Below are 21,196 nucleotides of genomic sequence, written 5' to 3'. Positions count from 1 at the left end.
TGCAGCTGTTGTGATGGTTCTTTTTTCTCTTTTTATCCCCTCTCCTGGTGCTTTTATTTCAAATATTTTAGAAACCGGATCCTTTGCCTTTATTTCAGACCTCATTTGGTCCTGCTGTTTAATTCACACCTGATATCCTCTAAGTTATTTCTCTAAGAACCAACCAGCTGCACCATGCTGGTGAGGAGCCTGCAGACAGAGAAGGAGCAGCAGGAACTGATAAAACATGAGAGGAACATTTTTGTGTAAACATAGCTAAAGGAACATCACCTTAATAAAAACACCACAGGAAAAAGAGACAAAAAGGATGATACTGAACAGTATTTAGAGATCAAGTTTTCCGCAACTTACTAGCTGACATTTTGTAATTCTTACCAAGTAATGAAATAAAAATCTACTTCTTTTAAAACTGCTTGAGAATACACCAATAATTCATATTCTTGATTTATTTATTTTTTTCCAAATGAAAGTATCACTGCCAACAGAATGAGTCTCATCTTGGATGGTGGGGACCAGGTATGTGTCCTTGTCATGCTTTCAACTTTTAAAGGAGGAAGAGGTCCCTTGCCCAGCTCAAGGGATGGGAGCCCACACACCACACCACTTTTAAGGGGAACAACTTACCTGAGGCCTCACTCCAGGTAGCTGTTCAATACTTAGCAACACTTAGAGAAAATTCAGCTAGGGTAAATAATAGTATGGAGGCTTGCCATCCCCAGAGATCATCTGAGATTTATTTCTGCATGAAGCAAGATCATCTTTTCTATTTAGCCTGCCTGTTTTCCAGGATGGATTTAAAGAAGATTCCATAAAATCATTGTGGACGGCATGGGTCACTCCCAAGGCCCCTTCTTTTCTTGTTAGCCAATCCCCTCTCTAAACTGCTTACGGCAATTCTGCTTACTTTGAAAAATTTTATAAACAACAACAGCATCTGGAGCTTGTGGCTGTGGATGTGGTCCATACCTCTTTACACAGACGTAAGAAAGAACCCATTCTGTGGTCTCATCCTGGCATGTCTCACTCTTGCTGATTAAGTTATTTGCTTGTTCCTATGGGATTGAATCTGTCACCTCTTTGTGTAAGATACTTAGAAAGCTTGGAGCCAAATTTGGGGGACACTCCCCCCCCCCACAGGACGTTGGGGCATGACAACTTCCTTCTAAACTCTCCCTTTCTCATTTCCTGTGCTTTTAGCAGTTGGGTTTTTTTCTGGCAGTTGGGTTTTTCTAGCATGTCCAGCTGGCTCTGGCCATTGCCTCCTACGGAAGATAAATGAAACCTGGTGGGGATTTGTGACATTTAAGTTAGCAATCTGGTCAAAATTAAAAATAAAATCTTCAACCTTTCCAGCCTGTTTACATTGAAATATACACTTATGCTCTTTGAAGGCTACAGATAGGTCCAGCCAGTACTGCACACCATTACTTACAGAGTTTTCATTTCTGAGAGAGGAATGTCATCTATAGTTCAATCCTGAGGCCCGTAGAGAAACTGTACAAAAGAAGGTCACTAGGTACTGATGGAGTTTTTTTTGTTTTTGTTTTTTGTTTTTAAGCTTTAGAACTACAGGTTACCCCTTTAAAATGTCAAAAAAGCTATCCTGAGGAGTTCTCCACTTTTTATTTTTGTTCTCCAAACATATGCTTTTAGATTGCATTAACCTGCCCAAGTTATCAATCACTGGGTAAAAACAATACAACACCATGGAAACACCAGATGTTCTGCCGTATAAAGCAACGTGAATTTGTTTGCTAGATGAGTGAGCATTCAGAGCCGCTTGGCTTAAAAGGCAAAAAACAAAACAAAACATGGGTTTTATTATATAAGTAAATCAATCAAAAATACGAATTATTGTTGTGCTCTCAAACGGTTTTAAAAATATACCATGAGTTTGATTATATTCTTATCATGGGTAGAATGCAGGTATCTAGATATAGGATTAAAGAAACTTAACTTGGGGGGAATTTTCAATTTGGAAATCAATTTTTCACATGTCACACTAAGGTTCACCAGATACAGTTTGTGTTTTTAGTTGACAGTCAGCTGATATACATGTGCTCACCTTTGCTCTCCACATTAGCCATAACTTGAAAACATCAACATGGCGTCCACACTGTAAGGCCTTGTCTCCAGTGTCATAGGACAAGTCGTAGTGTTTATCTTGCTGGAAGAGGTAGGAGGCATGCATCTGGTTGCAACTCTGCATCAATCCCTAGAAGAGAAGAGAAAACTTAGGAAATCACTGACTTTCTCAGATGTCCTATTAGAGTTACATTGTGATAGAAATTATTAAGAAATAATAAGAGAAAGAGACATTGAATATTCTGGAGAAAGAAAACAGTAAGAATCAAATGAAAAAAAATGGGGCCAACATCTGGACAGGATGGGCTGCTATGATAGGTCAACTCTGTGGGATAAACGAATCAGAGAAGGCATTTATTTAAAAAAAAACACACAATCAGAGTGTAATGTTCATTCTTTGGGAAAACATCCTGATGTTCTGGCTTTTGTTGCAATTAAAATATTTTGGAAACTTTTCGTTCTGTAAAATATTATTAGTATGATTCTTATAGTGCTTCATTGATATTTAGTCCAAGTACTTTGTCACTTAGCTGCTAAGATTTGAGTTCTCTTTGGAACTCATAGCTTTTAAGACAGTTCATTACTATCATTTTTATATGCTGACATCTAAAAAAATAAAGACATTGTTACTCTGAGATATCTTAAATAAACAATCTTTCAAATGTCATGTTCCTCTCTCAAGAGCGGTTAGAGTGTCAGTACCATGTTATGTTTTCACACTCAGTAGTTTATGGTAGTTACAGTGGATAGTTTTATTGTCAATGACCATTAATTTTCCGGGGCACCGTAAGCTTGCTATGGAAAATGGGTGGCAAAGTGATTGAACTATTCTCAAGGACAGTGAATGAATCATGCTCTCTGACTAAAACAGCACTGCCAGTCTCCTCCCTGGAAACCCCACCATGTTTCAATTTGTCACGAACCACAGGGATCCTTTGACTCTTTCATTATCTACAGTGTAATTGTGATTTGACAGAAGCTTTGCCATTTTTTTCTCTTGTGACTCACGACAAGAAAAGACTCACATGTGATCATTTAGTTAAAGTTAGCAGTAATAACCTTTAAAAAAAAAGTATCCAAACCAAAACAAAATTCAATGCAACTAAAATTTTCACTAGGTCCTGAAAGATGGAGTACCCAGATGGGTAAACAACAGAACTGGGCTCAACTTTGTAGTTTAGGCTTCACATTCAGTGGAATTCATTAAGTTATTTTTTGAGAGCAAGAGAAATTATACAATATAATTATAATAGGGCAATCGAAAGACATAGAATTTGAAAAAGAAAATTTACTTGAAGACCAATAAAGTTGAACATTGTAATAGGTGCTTTTATATTGTTTCATGGTCACAGAAACTTGGCGCCAGTCTTCCCCCAGACATGCCAGCTTGCAAACAGGTGCCATCAATCCTAAGGGTGGCCACCCCAGAGAGTGTGGAATAGTGACAGATTGGACCAGTTCCTATTGGGATAGGAAAAACCACTCAAAGCACATGACCTCTAAAAGGTTGGCTGTACCAGTCTCAATGTACGAAAGGATAAGAAAAAGTGATAATGTTTTCCACATAAAGGGCCTGGATGAGATAATATTTTGGTTCTGAGTCATAAAAAAGTTATAGACCATTATGTCCCAAACTATTTTAAACACAAGAATAGTTGCTGTGCTGTAAAATAGTTGCTGTGAAAGAGATTTCAATGGTCAAATAAATTTACGAAATTCTGTGTTATAAATCCCTTCTGTTTAGATATTTGCAATATGTATTAGCATATTAAAGGCTCTGATATGTTCTACAATAATGAAACTTGTTTTTAACTCTTTAATTCAATGTATCCAAAGCTTTTTATAAACTGAATACTCTTTTATCATAAAATACATAGTACAATCTTATAGAATAGCATTATTCCTTGGATCCCACTCAGGGAAATGCTGTCAGCTCATCATAGACTCTAGGATTTCGAAGAGATCCTAGAACTATTAATCTATTCCTTCCCAATGAAGGAATCCTTTCTATCCTCTTACTAATAAGTTATTGTCCAATCTCCATCCAATCACCTCCCCTGGTGATAAACGTATCCCCACAAAAAGCATGCATTACCTGTTGGGCAGCTTAATTTTTAGAAAAGTGTTCCTTTTATTGACCTCAAGTCAGACCTAAAACCATGGGGTATTCTAATTTTGCCATCAAATCTGTACCACCCAGTGTTACTAACCCAGTTTCCTGAAGCCTCAAGAAAAAAATGAATCTCTTCCACTTGAGAATTATTTAAACTGTGAAGGCTGCTATCCTCTCAGCCCTTTGTTTCTTTGTTTATTTTGTTTTTCTTTTAGATTAAACATCCTTTGTGCTTTCAACCACCTGTCTTAACATGTTTTTCAAGTGCTCTCAACTGCTGGAGCTCTAGCTCAATGGAGTCTCGTACACCATTTGGTGCCAAGGTAAGCAAACCACTCCAGGTATGGTTTAACCAGAGGACAGTGGAGAAAGAACCACCATCTCCATCATCATGAAACTCCGCTCTTTTATCTCATTAATGTTTCGTGAACGGTAATTTTCTCCTCACCCATTACTGACCCCACAGTGTCTGACCTAACATCCTATGCTTTTGCTCACATGTACAACAACTGAGCCATGTGTGAAGCACGCTGGTCTCATCTAGTCCAACGAGAGCGATCCTCTCCCAGTACGTAAGAGCAGGACCTTACAATTATCTTCATTAACATTTTCTCCTTGTCGGATGTGGCCCACTGGTCCAGCCTGTAAAATCACCTCGTATTCTGATTCTGTCACTACACACATTCACTCTATCTAATCCCACGGATGGACTGGGCCACCAGCCAGGAAAGACGTACCTCTTCCCTAACCAGGAGAGCAGAGCACTGCAAAGGGACGCCCATCATCTTGTGTGGATTCCATGTCACAGAGTTGGCCCTAAAGGAAACAAATCGTGTTAAGGGTGGCACCAATGACAGACTCAGACTACAGAGGCCCTGTGCATGGGTGACAGAGCTCCAGGCTTCTCGGTGCTGCTTTTCAGACTGCGGGAGGACACACATTTGCAAAACGATAAGTGGACTCTTAAGTCTACAACCTTTTCTTTGTCTACAGAAACAGCAGGTGAAACTCAGCTTCCAAGGTGGCGACAGCCCCTTCGAGTGACTGGGATCATCCAGGCCAGAGTCCGAGGCACAGAGCACCAAGCAGGTGAAGGAGCTGCCCTGGCGTGTGTCCCCACCGTCCCTGCTGCTGACACTACCGTAGTGGCCCAGAGCTCAGAGCTCATTCCACTGATGTATTCTGTTCTTTTCCTGACCCAGTTGCTTCTTCTTCCAATTCAACTGATTACCAGACTTTTCAAATATGTCCCTTTCATAATGGCTTCTAGCTTGTCCATCTCCTTTAATCCAGAGTTATCCTTCTAGACTGCAGGTGAGATACCTATGGCTCCTATCGATTGGGGTTTAACACACTTGAGAAATATAATGCTCTCCCAAAAATATTAGTGATTCTTAACTCAGGGTTTCATTGTATTTGAAAAGTTTAAACCATAGTTTTGATTCGGATTCCTTTAACAATAATAACTATTACTTTAATCTGGATACAGCAATCGTGTCTTAACTGACTCTTGGTTGCCATTTCATCCTCCACGCAGCACCATAGCTACCTTCTGTTCTATTTATGGCCCTCTCCTCTTTATGAATTGTTACCAATTTCCTTTTGCCTCCAGTCAAAATTCCAAACTGTAGGGCATGATACCCACAGGGGTGGACCACAGGCTATGTCTTCAGTCCTGTGTCCTTTCACTTTCTTGTACCCATTTCCATCACACCAGACTATTTTGCTCTCAGAAAATTCTATTTTCACACTCCTGGGTCTCTTAATGTGATTTCCTTGATCTGGGATGTCACCTCCCTTTTCTTCACTTGGCTAAATCTTACTTATTCATTAAGACCCAAATCGAGTCTTTTCCTGTAGTTTTCTTGGACTTCATTTGTCTCTCCCTCACTCCGGATATACTGCTCCAACTCTGTCCGCCTCCAGTTCCCAGGGAAAGCAGCTGTCCCTCTGTGAGTCCCACTGTTCACTTTCCGTGCATATCAGGCAGGTGAGACTCTGTTCATGCTTCTCAGAGACCGAGGGATGAGAATCAGCAATGTGACCTTGGTATAAACAGACCCCCAGGAGGAGGAGGGTAGGAGTGCCGTCCATGGCAGCTGCTGTGGACTGCTGCCTCTTCTCTGGCTGAACAACACACTTGGGTTCACCCTGCTCCCAGCACCCGAGGTGTGAGAACCTCGGCAAGAAATGAAAAGCTGGTAAAGATCCCGTTCATCTGCTTGATAAATAGTGGGCTCAGGCGCCAGTCAGAGGACACTTACTGGCCTGGGGATCTTATCTGAATCAATGAATATTCTGGCTCTTCTTCTGGTCTTTCTTTGGCTCTGACATTGGCTGTCAGATACCTTAGGACTGGAATTGAGGAAAGAAGCAAAGGCACTTTATGGCCAGATGGCTACTACCCTGCAAAAAGGACGAAATGACTTTACGAATAATAGTAGAACTGTGGTACTGAAACGCTCCTTCCAAGAAAATATCTCCTTGCTCTGTAGAATGACTCTGTAGAATGACCAGAATCAAGAAATTTGGGCTCTTAGCAGTACGTAATGGTGGTTAAGGGAAGAGAGCGCAATAGCTAGACAGTCTGTGCTTACACCCAGGTTCTATCACTTCCCAGCGGTGTGACCTTGAATAAGTTACTTAACCTCTCTGTGCCTAGATTTCCTTGTCTGCAAACAGAATAATGGTAAATAGTTTGGGTAAAGTGCTTATAAGTATATCTGACAGACCATAAGATTGGCTCTAGCCATTGATTTCAACTATGTCATTTATGAGCTTTGTGACATTGGGCACACAGACACTGCCATGCTATAATATTCTACAGCTATATACCTAATCCTGACAAAACTGAGCTTTGCCAGTAACGACACGGATGGAGAAGAAAACAGCTGTTCTCCATTTCTCTGACTGGATGTGTTTATTTCTATGCAGTGGCCATTGTGTCTTTTTAGACCAGAAAGTGCCAGGGCCCACAACTACCTGTCACTGTCTCACCTCTCTGTCTCAGAAGGGCTGTCTCACAAAGATGGCAAAATGCTGTGCAGAGTGATTCAGTGACATGGCCTTAATTTATTTGAGAAATGTCAGCAGTTTATGCAACACAGCTTCGGGTTCATTTCAAAATGTTTTGCTCTGGTGTTCGGTCATGTGGCGTCTGTGATTTTCCTGAAGTCAGAGAGAACTGAGTCCCCTAGGGCTGTTTTCAGACACAGCCTTGTGCCTTCATTTGCACCTTAGCCTTAGCAGACCCCACATGAACTCATTCACTTGCCCCTCCTCATCCTTCCAGATCTGTTCTTTCTCCTCTGTCTTCTGTGCCTCAATTCCCTGCCCCATTTTCTCCCCACGCGTCAAGTTCCCAAACGTGTGTTGCTTTGGTTTCATTCTCTTATTCTCCCTCTCCTGACGGTGCCTGCCCTTGTAGTTCTGTATCCTCACCTCCATGGGTTCACCCACTCCCCTCTCTCCCAGCTCACCCCAGCCTCTCTCACCTCTGCTGCCTCCCACACCTGGACCTTTGCCCAACAGCTTCTGCTCAGTCCGGGCTTCTACCTCCTCTTGAACCCTGACTTATCTTTCCAAAGCGGTGGTGGGATAACACGTATCACTCCTCTCCTCAAACCCCTTGCTTGGCTGCTATACAAGGGCCTTTCTAGCTTGTTCCCCACCCCAAGAAACACAATGCTCTCTGTGCATGCGTAACAATGGCTCAAATGGCAGTGATGGTCCGCTCAGGGGTGACGCTAATCCTGACCCCGCTCTGCGGGCAGGCCCTCCACTGACACCCACTGGGCAGGACTGTGAATACTCCACTGGCTTCCTAGTCCCTGATGTGACTCCATCTCTGCCTCCAAGCTAACTCATCTAGACTTTCTCCAAGGACCGTGTCAAACCTCTGCATCCCTGCTCATCACCTGATGTCTTCCACTTCCTCCTGCGAAAGCTGCAATGCCCACCCCCGTGAAGGCCTCCGTGAGCAGCCCTACCAAGGAAGAAGCACTCCTGCCCCGTGTCCTCCAGTCAGCCTGCTTGCCTGTCTCTTGGGCCTCTACTTCCTCTGCCTTGAATTTTAGCCCAGTGTTGATCATCAGTCTTCCCTGCTAGATTCTAAGCCCCTTGAAGACAGGTTTCGTATTACATTTGTCTTTGAGCCCTCGCGGTGCCTTGTGCTGCGGCTTGCATATGGCAGAGGTTTAGTAACTACTGGCTTGGATTTCTGAACCTCTGGCTCTCAGGGTGGGAGTGAGGGCAGTAACTGGTCATGTGGCAGAGGCTTCAGTGGGCCAGGAAGCCTTGCGAGTGGACTGCAGCAAAGGATTACTGTAGGTGAGCAGCAGCCTGCCGCAGGCAGGGTTAAAGAGTCAGCTTGGCAAAACAGGAAGGGATTAAGAAGTACAAATCGGCAGTTATAAAACAGCCGCGGGGATGTAAAGGGAATATGGTCGATAATGTTGTAAAAACTATGTATGGTGCTGGGGATAATAAGTTATGGGGGGCGGGGATTACTTCAAAAGTTATATAAATGTCTAACCACTATGCTGTACACCTGAAACTAATATAATATTGAATGTCAACGGTAATTGAAAAAATAAATAAATAAAAAAGAAGAGTCAGTTTACAACGCACAGAAACAGGCTTTGCAGCATCACGGCTCGTGGCATGCTCTGTCAGCAACACCATATCTAGACACTTTGACTGTTTTTGCAAGGCACTTTCTGAGAATTTGGTTGGTTCTCGAAGAAGATGCCAGGCAGGGCTCTGGCTACTTATGCCATTTTGTTATGAGGATGTGACACTGGGATCCCTGGGATCCCTGGGGAATCTCTGGATTTGGAGACAAGAATCAACTATGGATTTCTTCCACTTTAGTGTGAGTCCTAATGCTTGGGGAAAACAGGATACCCCAAATAAGACAATTTCTTTCCTAAACTTGTGCCCGAGCACATTGTGCCCAGGGGTTTCCACTGGCCCTAAAACCATATTCACCAATGAAAGTGTGCCTTTGGCTGATAAGTCAGCAAGAGGGATGGATACTCTCAGGTAAGTGGGTAGCTATGGGGGTTCTGCTCCACGCAGAACACCAGCAGTCCCTGGATTTTAGGACTTTGTATCTGGCTATTCCAGTTAGTAGATTTAATTACAGTACAGTTGCAAGGATTGTGGCAATTACAGAGGACTCTATGTTCCATGGTGAATGTTCTAAGCTGTGCTCTCAAATAATAGTCTTTAGCACAAAGGCATGTGGGTGTGTATTTCTCCAAGGCTCTGGGGAGGTAATTTAGGGAGCTTTCACATAATCATCAGTATAGGATGCTGCATGGCTTTCAGCACTTGGAGTCCCAGGTGGCATTAAAGGTAGAATAACAGGCGCTCACTTTTGTGTCAGTCAAAAAGCAACTCAAAGAAGAGAAGGTACTGTGTACAGGACACCTCTCTCAAAACGACGTGAATTAAATTCCTGTTCTGATCACCTGAATAGGCACCTTCTAAATTGTTCTCTTTTGTTCATTGTCTCTCCCTGTTTAGCTCATCGGCTCCTCCTTAAGCTTCTGGTTGCATGTATATTGTCATGACAAAAAGGAATTCAGCCTGTGAGAAGCCCGAAGGACCAGAAGCAGAGACTCCAACTGGCTCAGTCTGGGAAGGGGATAGACTTGTCCTCATCTCCTCACACCTGCATGGGTACCTGCAATTAGAGCAATGGGCAGCTGACTCTGGGACAGCAATCCTGCCGGCAGGGCCCTCAGCTGGTCTGTCTCCAGCCTCCTTTTCACTAATTAGGCAAGGCGCCCCTGACGGCCTCAGTAACCCCGCACCCTCTCTCTACCCTCACAGGTTCTCTGTGTGTGAGTGGGCCTGGGCATCACAGGGCACACCCTGTGCGTTCCTTCTGGCCTGGCTGCTCCGCATGACCAGTGCTGACAGATGCTCCCCAGCGCCATCAGCCTCTATCCTCATCCTGAAATTGTGCCAAGCTGTCCAGGGGCAGAGTCAGTGGGAAGCTTTTCCTGGGCAGCAGCTGGCTGCTTGGCAGGGCATGGTGGGCATTTGTCAGCCTCGGATGAATTCCGGCTTTCTCAGCTGCCTGGGGTGTCAGAGCTCACAACAGCAGTTGACCTGCCATGTTGTGATGGGAGAACGGGGAACCCTGAGCTCCCTCTGCACATGGTCCAGAACCAAATCCGGAGGCTAATTCTGCATTCTGTAATTCTTTTCTTTTTTCCTTTGGACTTGAATATGCTTTATGCTAATCAGATGTTACCTCCTTTGTGGTTTGCAGCTTTTCTCAATGATGGACTGCTTAGTCTCTGAATAAAGGGTGCTTTGCAGCATCCGTCAGAGCTATGGTAGAAAAAAGTCATGGGAATGAAAGCATGTTTCACTTTATGTAAACTGGTCACATTAAACCCCAAACCTAAACTTTCAACACTGATAAATTACAAGTGCTTATTTGATTTGTCAAATTATTTATTGGTTTCTTTAAAGCACTGGATATTATCCTTTATGGACCATGAAAGCTATAGATCTTCTCCCTACAAAACTGTGGACTGCCTGCAATTTTAAACAATTTGGGTGGTTGGGTCAGAATCCCCAGTTAGGAATCTCTGCTTGAGAGACAGTCCACTTGGGTCACTTGATATGGGCTTTGATTTCTTTTTGTTGTTTACACACAATAGTCACACATGTATGACCACACAAAGCAAGGCACACAGCACCGCACAGAATGGTTCACCCATGCACCAATAGTTCTTGGAAATTGGGTGTAATTTGCTTTTCACATTTAGCTTTCACACTTTATGTTGTGAACAAGAAAAATGTGTGTACCTCTCCACGCCGCTCAGTTTCCACTTGTGTTTCCGGGACATCAGCAATCCTCCACCCCAAGCTGCCTGAAAAAGGAAGATCATACAAGGAAAAAGGTAGCCATGGTTCATTGCCTAGATGTCTACAGTTTGGTGTTTTTCAGAACAGTCAGAGTCTCCTAGAGCCCAGACAATTTAGGGTGTTGGCCACCTTCTTTTGGCACTAGATTTTCAAAATTTAAATTGGGGGACTATTCAAGGTCTCAGGCTCCCTCCCATATTTATATGGTGTAAGGAGCCAAACTGGATACATATTTCCTTAGTCTGCATGAGAAGGAGACAAATTCTCCCTGCAACCCATCACCAGCTCTCAGTCGTAGTGAAACTCATCATCTCACAATGAGAAACCCTATTATCTCCACAGTTTACAGTTGAAAAGATGGGTTAGGGACCCTTTAAACAGCTGCTGAGTTGTGAGGATAACTCTTTTGACAAATCTGGATGGTTCCAGAAGGAGAAATCAGCTTCATAAGCCTATATTACTGCTGTGTAATTTTGGATAAGATAATTTCTCTGTCCAAAAAAAAAAAAAAAAAAAGGCAGGAAAGATTTGTACCAGTCCATTAGTTGAACAATGAGAACATGTCCTTTAAAAATTTGTTCTCAAGTTTGCAAATTTGAATTGATGTAGTAATCTTTAAAAACAGGATGTCAAAAAGATGGAGATTCATTGTAAAATGTTAACATTCTTTGTGGGTAAAAGTAATCCTGGGATAATTTTAAAGGAAAAAAAAAAACTATTACGGTATAATTACATTTTACCCCCCTTTGTTGTAATTTCACTTCTTTCATATTTTGAAAAATTATCCAATTTTCCAAATGTGTAGTATTTTAAGATTTTTTTCTAGTTTAATTATAGAATGTATAAACATGAAAAATAATAAGAGTAAGTGGTAAATTTGATATGGTTCAAAGAAAGGTAACACAATTAGTTAAAAGATCTCCCAGCTCCACTTTCAGTAGTAATCTTGAAGGAGAGACCACAGCCTCTACTGGCTGAAGACACACACACACATTGTTATTTTAAAGTTGGGGTAATCCTCTTCCTGAATCAGCTAGCAAGGTTCATTAGGCTGCCCAGTTCTGAGACCCAGGTCACTGATGGTACTTGAGTTGTTCGACCTTTTCTCAGTGTCTTCAGGTGTAAAATGAAGGGATGGATCTCAGGTAGCCTCATGAATAATTCACATTGTGAATTAGACAAGGAAAAGAAAATTGGTGATTGCTATGCAGGACACCTCTGAAATAATAGATATTTAGTTAGCTTAGTCTGTGGACATATTGTGCTCCTAAAGAAAGGGGAATTAATTTGGTTTGAATACTTATGAAGCCAACACGATATAAAGCCAGTGCTACTCAACAACATTCTTGTATCAGAATGTAAATCGACATATACTTCCTTCACTGAGAAAGTCTCACAATCAAAAAACATGTCAGCTGTACCAAACATTGAGCTTGGAGATAATTTGGCACCAACTCCTTATCTCATCATGGATCATTAACAGTTTGCAGATAGCAGCTAATCTTTGAGTCATGCTTTGAATAATACTGGCTTAAATTTAAATCTCTTCAATTTCTCCTTCTAAAAATTGATATTTTTTCATTTGAAAATGTTTTGGTGGGCACATCTCCATTATTTATTAGTGTGACTGAGCCTGGCGTCAAAACATCTCACGTATAATTTATCTTCTTAGCTGACCAAGCTAAGAAATTGGAAATTTGGTGGTAGATATTTCTTAGCAAGTTGTCAAGTCTGCTTTCCTCTCCATATATACAAATACCTGACTTGAGTTTTTTTTCACTCTCTGGTTTTCCTATATAAATTCAAATCCTATTTGCCTTTTTGATCATGTTTACAGGGAAGTAAGCTCTGCATGTGTGTGACTATGTGTGTATGTACATGGGACATTGGTTCAATGAATTGAGAACTAAGTGCTCAGCTCAGGAAAATAAGAATATTGTCATGTTGGGAACTAATGCACTAAGACATAATCAGCCTCAGACTGCTTGCAGCGAATGTTGTATACTATGTGAGTTCTGTGCTATTTTGTCTTTGCAGTCCTTAAAAGCTGAAGAGAAATACCACCATTTACAAATAAGCTTCCAGAGAGAGAGAGAGAGAGAATCATTCTACAATCCCCAGATGGAAAATGTGCAAGAACATTTTGGTGGCAGGCCCTATGGGATACTTACATCCACGTGCATCCAGATCTTATACTTTTTGCAAATGTCAGCGACAGCTATGAGAGGATCAAATGCTCCGTACACGGTGGTCCCAGCTGTGGCACTCACAAGGAAAGGAACAAATCCCTGTACAAACAAGAAAGCCCCAAATAATGTAAAACAGGGGTTCAAGGATTCTTTTAAAAAGCTGACAAAGACAGTGGAAATTGACTCCGTCACACACATCTGCATTTTTGGAGCTTTCAGAAGGGCTGTTGACACCTTGGAACCTGGCAGGAACGATGATCACACTCCAGGCCTTTCTGTTGGAACTGCCAGTTTCATTATGAGGACAGACCTTCAGGTTCTCAGAAGAGGCTGCCCTCGACCCAGAGGTGAGTAAGCTTTGTGGTGCCCATAAACCATTTATATATTCCAGGGAGAATTTTCTGGCCTTTCCCCCTCCTTTGCTGACTTTCTAGTCTTCATTTTTCATAACAGGGACTCTGAACTTAATAAATCCCCTGAGAGTGAGCAGAAAAGGGAATGCAGAGAAGGAACTCCGATCAGCCCATTGCTCCTATTTGGAAAATCCTCAGATAATGTACTTGGCGTCTTAGAGAAGAGGATTCGCATAAACAATAAGCTATGGCTTTTACCTGTCTTAGTAGTTCTCAGTCTGTCTGGCCCTGGTTAAACCAAAATTGACCGAAATAATAGGTGCTGCTGAAAGTAGGCAGAAGGATGCCTCAAATAGGACGACCATAGCTTTTCATGAAGTTACAGAGTCAGCCTGCAGGTGGCAGCAAAGGTTTAATCCGTGGCTTACGTTACAAGACGTAGATCTGGCACAAGAAGGAGGGGAACCTCGGGCCAATTTGTGTGTGTATGGGGGGGCGGTGCGAGGGGTGGGGGGGGCGATGAAAATAAATAATTATTCCTGAGTTCATAATAACCAAATGCATGTGTTATATCGTTGAACTAAGAACTGTAGGTTACATGTAGTGAAAGTTAAACAGAGATTTCTAAAGACAAGCTTTCCGGCTTGTGAATGTAAATGACTTTCCAGAGCTTTGTGGGACTCTTGAGCAGGTCTTCAGAACTGGTTACTTCTACAAAGAGTTCTAAATTGTTTCCTGAAAAACAAGATGTTTGGAGGGCCAGTCATACCAGTATGTGTCCAGGCAGGAAAAACTGGCCGCTGTCAAATAAGGGTACAGCGGGAACTTCCGGGCTGCATTAGCATTCTGATGTTTTCCACTTGGGAAAATGATCTTTTGAATGTGCATTTGCTTAATGCCAATCTTTGTCACGTAGGAAGACAGAAGCTTTGGAAACTCTATACAATATCACTGTGTTTATTATTTATTCAGCAAGTTAGACCTTTCCAAGGCAGAGCCCGCAACTCATAGAAATAAATATTGACTGGATGCGAAATTTTCATATTCTCATTAAAGCTGCCAGGTTGCGGCTTGGGTCCTCTGTTTAAAAGAAAACCAAAGTGTGTTCTCCACTGGATAGAAATAGAAATATGTAACCTTAGCTTGTTATGGGCTGGACAAAGCTCCCTACAAAAACTTACTTTCTGTTTGGCTTCAAGGATCCTTCTTTCAAGATCAGATGGGATCATTTTTCCCCTGAAAGGAAAAATAAATATATTATAGTTTTACTTTGAATAATTTACTTTGTTGTCTGTCACAAGTGGTTAAAGTCCAGCTGTAAACCATTGATAATAATGATCAGTTTAAACAACTCTTTGGCTCTTTTCAGGAAGAAATGCATTTACTCCCCGAATGAGGCATGACTATAATTTCTGGCGACTTCAGCAGATTCCCGACCACACCGTGCTGGTGTTTCAACAGCCTTGTGTCCCTCCAATCTGAGCAGAGCCTGCTTTTTAGGCCATCCTCTTAATTCAGTTAAAACAAACCTACTTTGGAGCAAGACATTTGGCAATGCAAGGAGAGTGCAGAAAAAGGTTTGTGTTCTAAATTTTCTAGTGACTGGACCTGCAATTTCACATAGAGATGAAATGCCAAGAAGAGAAAAATCCACTCTGAAGCGTTTGAATGAAATATTAAGCCAACACATTACCTAACTACATTCTAAGTGCTAAAGGCACAAAAGCAGGCAAAGAACTCCTGGGCTCAAATTTCAAAAAGCTAGATAAATAGGAATTGGAGAAAGAAACATCTTTTCCATCCCCAAAATGTTTCTTTCCTAAAATAAAAACACAGATAGTGCTTTGCTTACTATAAAACCCCATTATTATAATAACCAGAGGAGCTGATTTCTTCAAGAAGCTAGATGTGGCTAGATGTGTGATCTTAGTCAAGTTTCTTACTTTCCCTGTGCCTATTATTATTATTATTATTATCCCTAGAACATAGTGATAAAAATATTACGTATGGAGTTATAAGGATTAAATGAGTTAATGCAAAATTATTTTAAAAGTGCTTGCCATATGGGAAGCGTTCAATAAATGCTACCTTTTATTGTTGAGATTGTTATTTTGTATTGTGACATTCCTATCCTAAGACTTTGGGAAAAAGACAAAGGACAGAGTAGGTCCATGGTACTGGAGGTTGTTACAATAAATGGTTGAGAGATGCTACTGACATTTAGTGAGCAGCGAGTGGGGTTTTGGTATTTCTTGCTAACTCAATCATCCATCTGTGGCGTCTTTGTGATTCTAGATACAGAGCAAGCACTGGGCTACTTCCTTACACCATACCATCTCGTGTGGTCTTACTTAAGCTTTTGCATATCGAAATGTTAGTGTATTATAAATTACTTTGCTAACTGTTCTCCATTTAAAAACAAAATTTGGGCGTTATATAGTGAGTAGGCAAGTTATGTTTTCTACAGTTTCAACTCAGGCTAATAAAGACGGTGTTACAAACTCATTGGAATATAAAGCAGATATTGGGCCCGAAGGCACTGAGAACTGCTGATTTATGTGAAGCTGTTTTCCAAAGAAAGGCAGTGAAAATGCAATTACCTGGTGATGGTAATGGACACGGTAGCCGTGATTAGTCAGTGAGGCTGGACTGGAACAAAGAGCATTAACTATACATTTGGTGCAAAGGGTACCCGCTAATTCTGAGAAGCCCACCTTTGGGGAACTTCTGTGAGATAGGGACAGGAGGAGGGAGAGAGGGAACACAGAGGGACAGTGGTGAGGGCATTTCACTCCCTACATCTCTCCCTTCACATCACAGCTTGGCCTGGGAGCAACCCTAAAGCAGTGATTTTTTCACTTCTCTAGATCAGGCTCTGAGAAACCCTTTTCTTCAGTCCTGACATAAATAAAATGTTCCAATTTCAGAGGAAATTCAGATATTTATCGTTTACCTAAAGTTTTAATTAAGCACATTAAAATTGCCATAGTATTTGTATAGGTAAACATGGAAATTGAGAAAGAGAATTCCCAGGCATTGCTTGCAAATTCCAAATTTTTACCTAGTCTACCACAGGCTGACCACCTCTGCCTTGGAGAGTTTGGGATGGAGTAGTTTGCTCATCTAATCACATCTGGATGTTTTGTTCAGCATAAGGCAGGAAGGTGCCACTGGAAGTCACAGATTAGGATACATTAGAATTGGAAGGGGCTCAAGACCTACTTCTAGTCTAACGGTCTCATTTTTGAAATGAGGAAACAGGCCAAGAGAGATGAAGTGATTACTCAAGATCAAAGGCTGGTGAAAGGCTGGTTGTCTCTAAAATGCCAAGCGTCCAGCACAAACGCAAAAGGCCAAACATATAGAAAACCTGTTTGGAAAGATTGGAGTCTTTTAGGATAAGATAAGTCCTTTAAGATAATATCTGGCTTTCATGGAGTAGAAGTGTCATTCAAGCCTTCCAGGAAAGTAGCAATGAACACATAGTCTGTTCCATTTCCATATTGGGCAGCAGGAAGGGGCAGGTTTGTCAAATAGAGTATACTGTGTATACTGTTTTTACCTATATATACATACCTATGATAAAGTTTAATTTATAAGTTAGGCACAGTAAGAGATGAACAACAATAACTAATAATAAAATAGAACACTTATAGCAATATACTGTCATAAAAGTTACATGAATGTGGTTTCTCTCTCCCACAAGATCTTATTGTCCTGTCCTCACCTTTTCATTGTACGGCTTCTCTTTGGCATCCATATTGTCAGCCTCCCTACTCTTGCTCTTTGGGGCTGGATTAAGTAAAATAAGGGTGACTGGAACATAAACACTGTGATGCTGTGACAGTTGATCTCATAACTGAGGTAGCTACTAAGTGACTAGTGGGAGGGAAGCCTCTATGGTGTGGATACCCTGGTCAAGGGACGATCCATCTTCTGGGCAGGATGGAGCAGAACATCACAAGATTTTATCATATGATGCAGCATGGCGCGCAATTTAAAACTTAGGAATTACTTCTGGAATTTTCCATTTAATATTTTGGGGCCATGGGTGACCATGGAAAGCGAAACCGTGGGTAAGGGGAGACTACTGTAATGAAGCCCACGTGTTTGCTTCTTGCAGAGTGGAAAGTGGTGGGTGTGGCTCCTGACAGAGGGCAGGCTCCAGTCTCCCCTGGGCAATCTCCTTCCATGCCCATGTTTGTTTTGTCCACTTAGGAACCCGGAGCCTGGCACTGCACTGCAGGGGTCAGATCAACATCTGTTGGAGGTATGTGACTAGAAGGCAAAATCTTCACCCAAGGATGATATTAATATGTTTACTGTACCTTACCATCCGACCAAACAGCTAGTGTGGGGGCCTTTGGAGACAAAACTTTTCATCTTTCCATTTATTTTAGAGTTGGCTGAATTACTTTAGAACAATGGTTCTTAAAATTTAGTGTGAATAAAAATCACCTGTGTATGTCTTTAACATGCCAATTCCTTGGTTCTGTTCTTAGGGATTTTGATTCAGCAGGTCAGTTATAGGGCCCAGGAATTAATTCATCCCACTAATACGTATTGAGCACTTAATACGTGCCAAACACTGTTAGGGGTGCTGGGGTACCAGGGTAAACAGACCAGTTTCTACTCCCCAGGGCCGACATGCCAAAAAGGGAGACAAATAATAAATAATAACACGGTAAACAGACAAACATGCACAGGAATTTGCATTCTAAGAAGCACCCCAGGTGATTCTGAAGTGGGTGGACCTATGTCCATATGTTGAAAACCACTACTTTAGAAATGGAAGTTTTAGCCTGGTAGGCATTTAAGTAATTATGTAACATACTAGCTAAGCACTTGACATGTGACACATAGTTCTAAGCCCTCACAGTTGTAGAGCAGTGAGCAGGAGGAGCTCCAGATGTGGCACTGTGTGTCTCCTGCCTGCCCATGTGCTGTGGGGTGACAGAGCATTGGCGACAACTAGTGGGCTCCTTTGAGGATTAGGAGCTGTCTGGCTTTTCCAGACAAGCGTCTCGGGGCACAGGGTAGTTTTGGATGGCAGCTGTTGCATCCTGTATGTCTGGTCTAAAAGTATTTCCATAGCAAGAAGTGTATGTTTAATGTTTACACATGCAGCCTTTAGGCTCACCATGAAGTCGTGACTGATGCATTGTAACGCTGCTCTGTTAGCTGTTCATCTTTAAGACAGGAATGCCATGAAAGTGATGACTGTCGAGATTTTAATAAAATATATTATCAGTATTAAAAAGAAATACAGTGATGACTGTTGAACCAGACTGCTGCTTTGAGTGTGGCTGTTTTGCATTAAAACTCCCGATTAGCAATAGCCTTTCAAAATTCATAGGATGCTATAGGGTCAGATAACTTCATAATGTTGCCTGGGGAAAATCCTACAGTAGCAGATAGCGCTGACAGCAGGAAAAAAAATCTTCTCTTTGTGGGAAGAAGCAGAAGACACCAATTTCACCGTGTGTGGACTTTTGACCCAGATTCCTGGCTATCTTCCATGGCTCTGAAAGAGAAAACTATCTATCTCACCAAAAGGAGCACATTACTGTTACTGGAGTGTATACCTCTAGGCAGGCATCCAAATGGTCACGTATGGGGTGTTTGAGTCATCGGTGACCCTGCTCATTGACCCTGCTGAACTGTAGTAATTCTACCAGCCTTTCGTAAATGAGTAGAGGTTGGCTCTGTTCAAATGGATATGTGTGCAAAGAAGAAAGGATGCGTGAATCCTTCCTGTTAGAAATTGACTAATGTTACCATCACTGTTAATAGCAACTATTGGCAGCAATACTGAATGGAGGGTTTTAAAAGCAGTCACTGCACTAGTCCAGCATCTGTGCTCCTCATGCCAATCCTACATAGAGCTATTATTGTTCTTACTTTGTAAATAAGAAAACTGAGGCTCAGAGAGAGACACCGGAATGTGGCTGAAAGAGCTGCCTGTGTCTCCACATGGCCACTGTTGATCTGGGTAACCTACCCTAGGAAAGGCCCATAAGTTAAACTAACAAAAGTTAAAAACAGACCATTCAGGAAGCACTTGTATTATAAAATCAAGCCCTGTGCAAAACATTTTACCATAATTATAAACAGTGAACTTCCTTTAATATATAGTTTGATTTGGATAAATAATGTTAACTGTAACAATTAATCATATTTTTCTCTTTTAAGATTTGTTTTCCAATATGCACACTGGGATACCTTAGCTGGTCAGGATATCGGAACAGGTTATTTGAGTGATTTTTGTGTATAATTCTAGTAATCTATGTATATATTTTATTTTTTATCTTCTCCGAAAGCATTTACTTAACACACACACACACACACTCACTACACAGCAATCCAAGTGATATGCAACTGGGGACTCGAACTATGATGTGGTGAGGAGTTATTTTCTTTTTCATATGAAACCTTCTTATTGCTGCAATGGGGGCTAGTTTAACACAGACAGGGAAGTATGGAGTGAAGGAAAGTGTTTGTGTGGGCAAGAAGGTGTGCTGGCAATCTCTCATCACTCCTCCTACTCTCCAAACTACCATCCTTCTTCCCTAAACTTGTTAGAAAGAAGAAAAGGATTATGACAAGAAGTTCAATTTATCATGTGAGAAACCCTGCTTGACTATTGTAAATAACTTTTGTGACAAGGAGGATATCAAAACTGCCATTATAGAACGTTTTTATAAATAAAATTAAAAAGAAAATAATACATTTTGGAAAACATTGACAACATGCATATTTTTCAACTATGAATAACTGATAAGCATAAAATGTTTGACTTTGCTAATAATAAAAAATGAAAACATCAATAACAAAAAAAAGGTTTCATTTGTCAAATTGACATAGGTCACTTAAAATTTTAATTCCTAGGATTAGAGAGGAAATGGTGAGCAGTCACCCCTGTATATAGCTTGGGGATAGTTAGTGTAAATTGCCTGGTTCCTTTCTGAAGGACAACATGCCAGCAGGTATCATAACTGTTAGTGTAGGCACAATCCTGGGCTTAGAAGTTCTATTTCTAGGAATATATCCTAGGAAAACAATATAAGTATGCTTGTAAATATTTAGTCACAATGTTTATATTAGCATTTTTTAAATAATGAAATTTCCAGTAACTTAAAGGCCTAGCAACAGGAGATTTGTTAAGTAATATAAATTCTAAACAAGAGATCATTAGTGATCGAGTATTATGTTGGAGAATTTCTAATGATGTAAAAGTTGCCCATAGTACTTTATTATATAAAGAACACATTTCTAATCAGTAAGTTTTATTTAAATATAAAAATATATTTGGAATTATATGCACCAAAGTGTTATGCAGATTATGTCTAGGTCTTATGTTTTTATTTTTCTACAATGAATATGTGCTGCTTCTGGAATAAAAAAAAATAATAATGTTTGTTTGTTTGTTTAAAAAAGGAGCTATACCTTACCTAACATCATATATAAAAATTAACTCAAAGTGGATCAGAGACTGGAATGTAAGAGCTAAAACTATAAAACTCTTAGAAGAAAGCATAAGGCAAAAGTTCCATCACATTGGATTTTGC

The 21,196-nt window shown here is 41.1% G+C and overlaps 1 protein-coding gene and 1 long non-coding RNA gene across 4 annotated transcripts in view; one reads left to right on the top strand and one right to left on the bottom strand.

The window, feature by feature from the left end:
• The window catches only part of LOC141570035 (uncharacterized), a 73,760-nt gene extending 63,745 nt beyond the window's left edge, over nucleotides 1-10,015 (top strand). For both annotated transcript variants that reach the window (XR_012493777.1, XR_012493776.1), the window contains 3 exons: nucleotides 4,414-4,521; nucleotides 5,192-5,287; nucleotides 9,728-10,015. This is a non-coding gene — a long non-coding RNA (uncharacterized LOC141570035). The remainder of the gene's footprint in view (nucleotides 1-4,413; nucleotides 4,522-5,191; nucleotides 5,288-9,727) is intronic.
• Nucleotides 1-21,196, bottom strand: part of GAD2 (glutamate decarboxylase 2) — a 71,235-nt gene that overhangs the window by 14,228 nt on the left and 35,811 nt on the right. For both annotated transcript variants that reach the window (XM_019749131.2, XM_074324956.1), the window contains 5 exons: nucleotides 14,810-14,864; nucleotides 13,258-13,374; nucleotides 11,027-11,091; nucleotides 4,936-5,014; nucleotides 2,066-2,215 (listed from right to left, as the gene is read on the bottom strand). In XM_019749131.2, coding sequence (XP_019604690.1) covers nucleotides 2,066-2,215; nucleotides 4,936-5,014; nucleotides 11,027-11,091; nucleotides 13,258-13,374; nucleotides 14,810-14,864 — 466 coding nt within the window. The remainder of the gene's footprint in view (nucleotides 1-2,065; nucleotides 2,216-4,935; nucleotides 5,015-11,026; nucleotides 11,092-13,257; nucleotides 13,375-14,809; nucleotides 14,865-21,196) is intronic.

Source organism: Rhinolophus sinicus, linkage group LG02, assembly GCF_036562045.2.
Source record: "Rhinolophus sinicus isolate RSC01 linkage group LG02, ASM3656204v1, whole genome shotgun sequence".
Lineage (NCBI taxonomy): Eukaryota > Metazoa > Chordata > Mammalia > Chiroptera > Rhinolophidae > Rhinolophus > Rhinolophus sinicus.
This window is presented reverse-complemented; position numbering and strand designations above follow the sequence as displayed.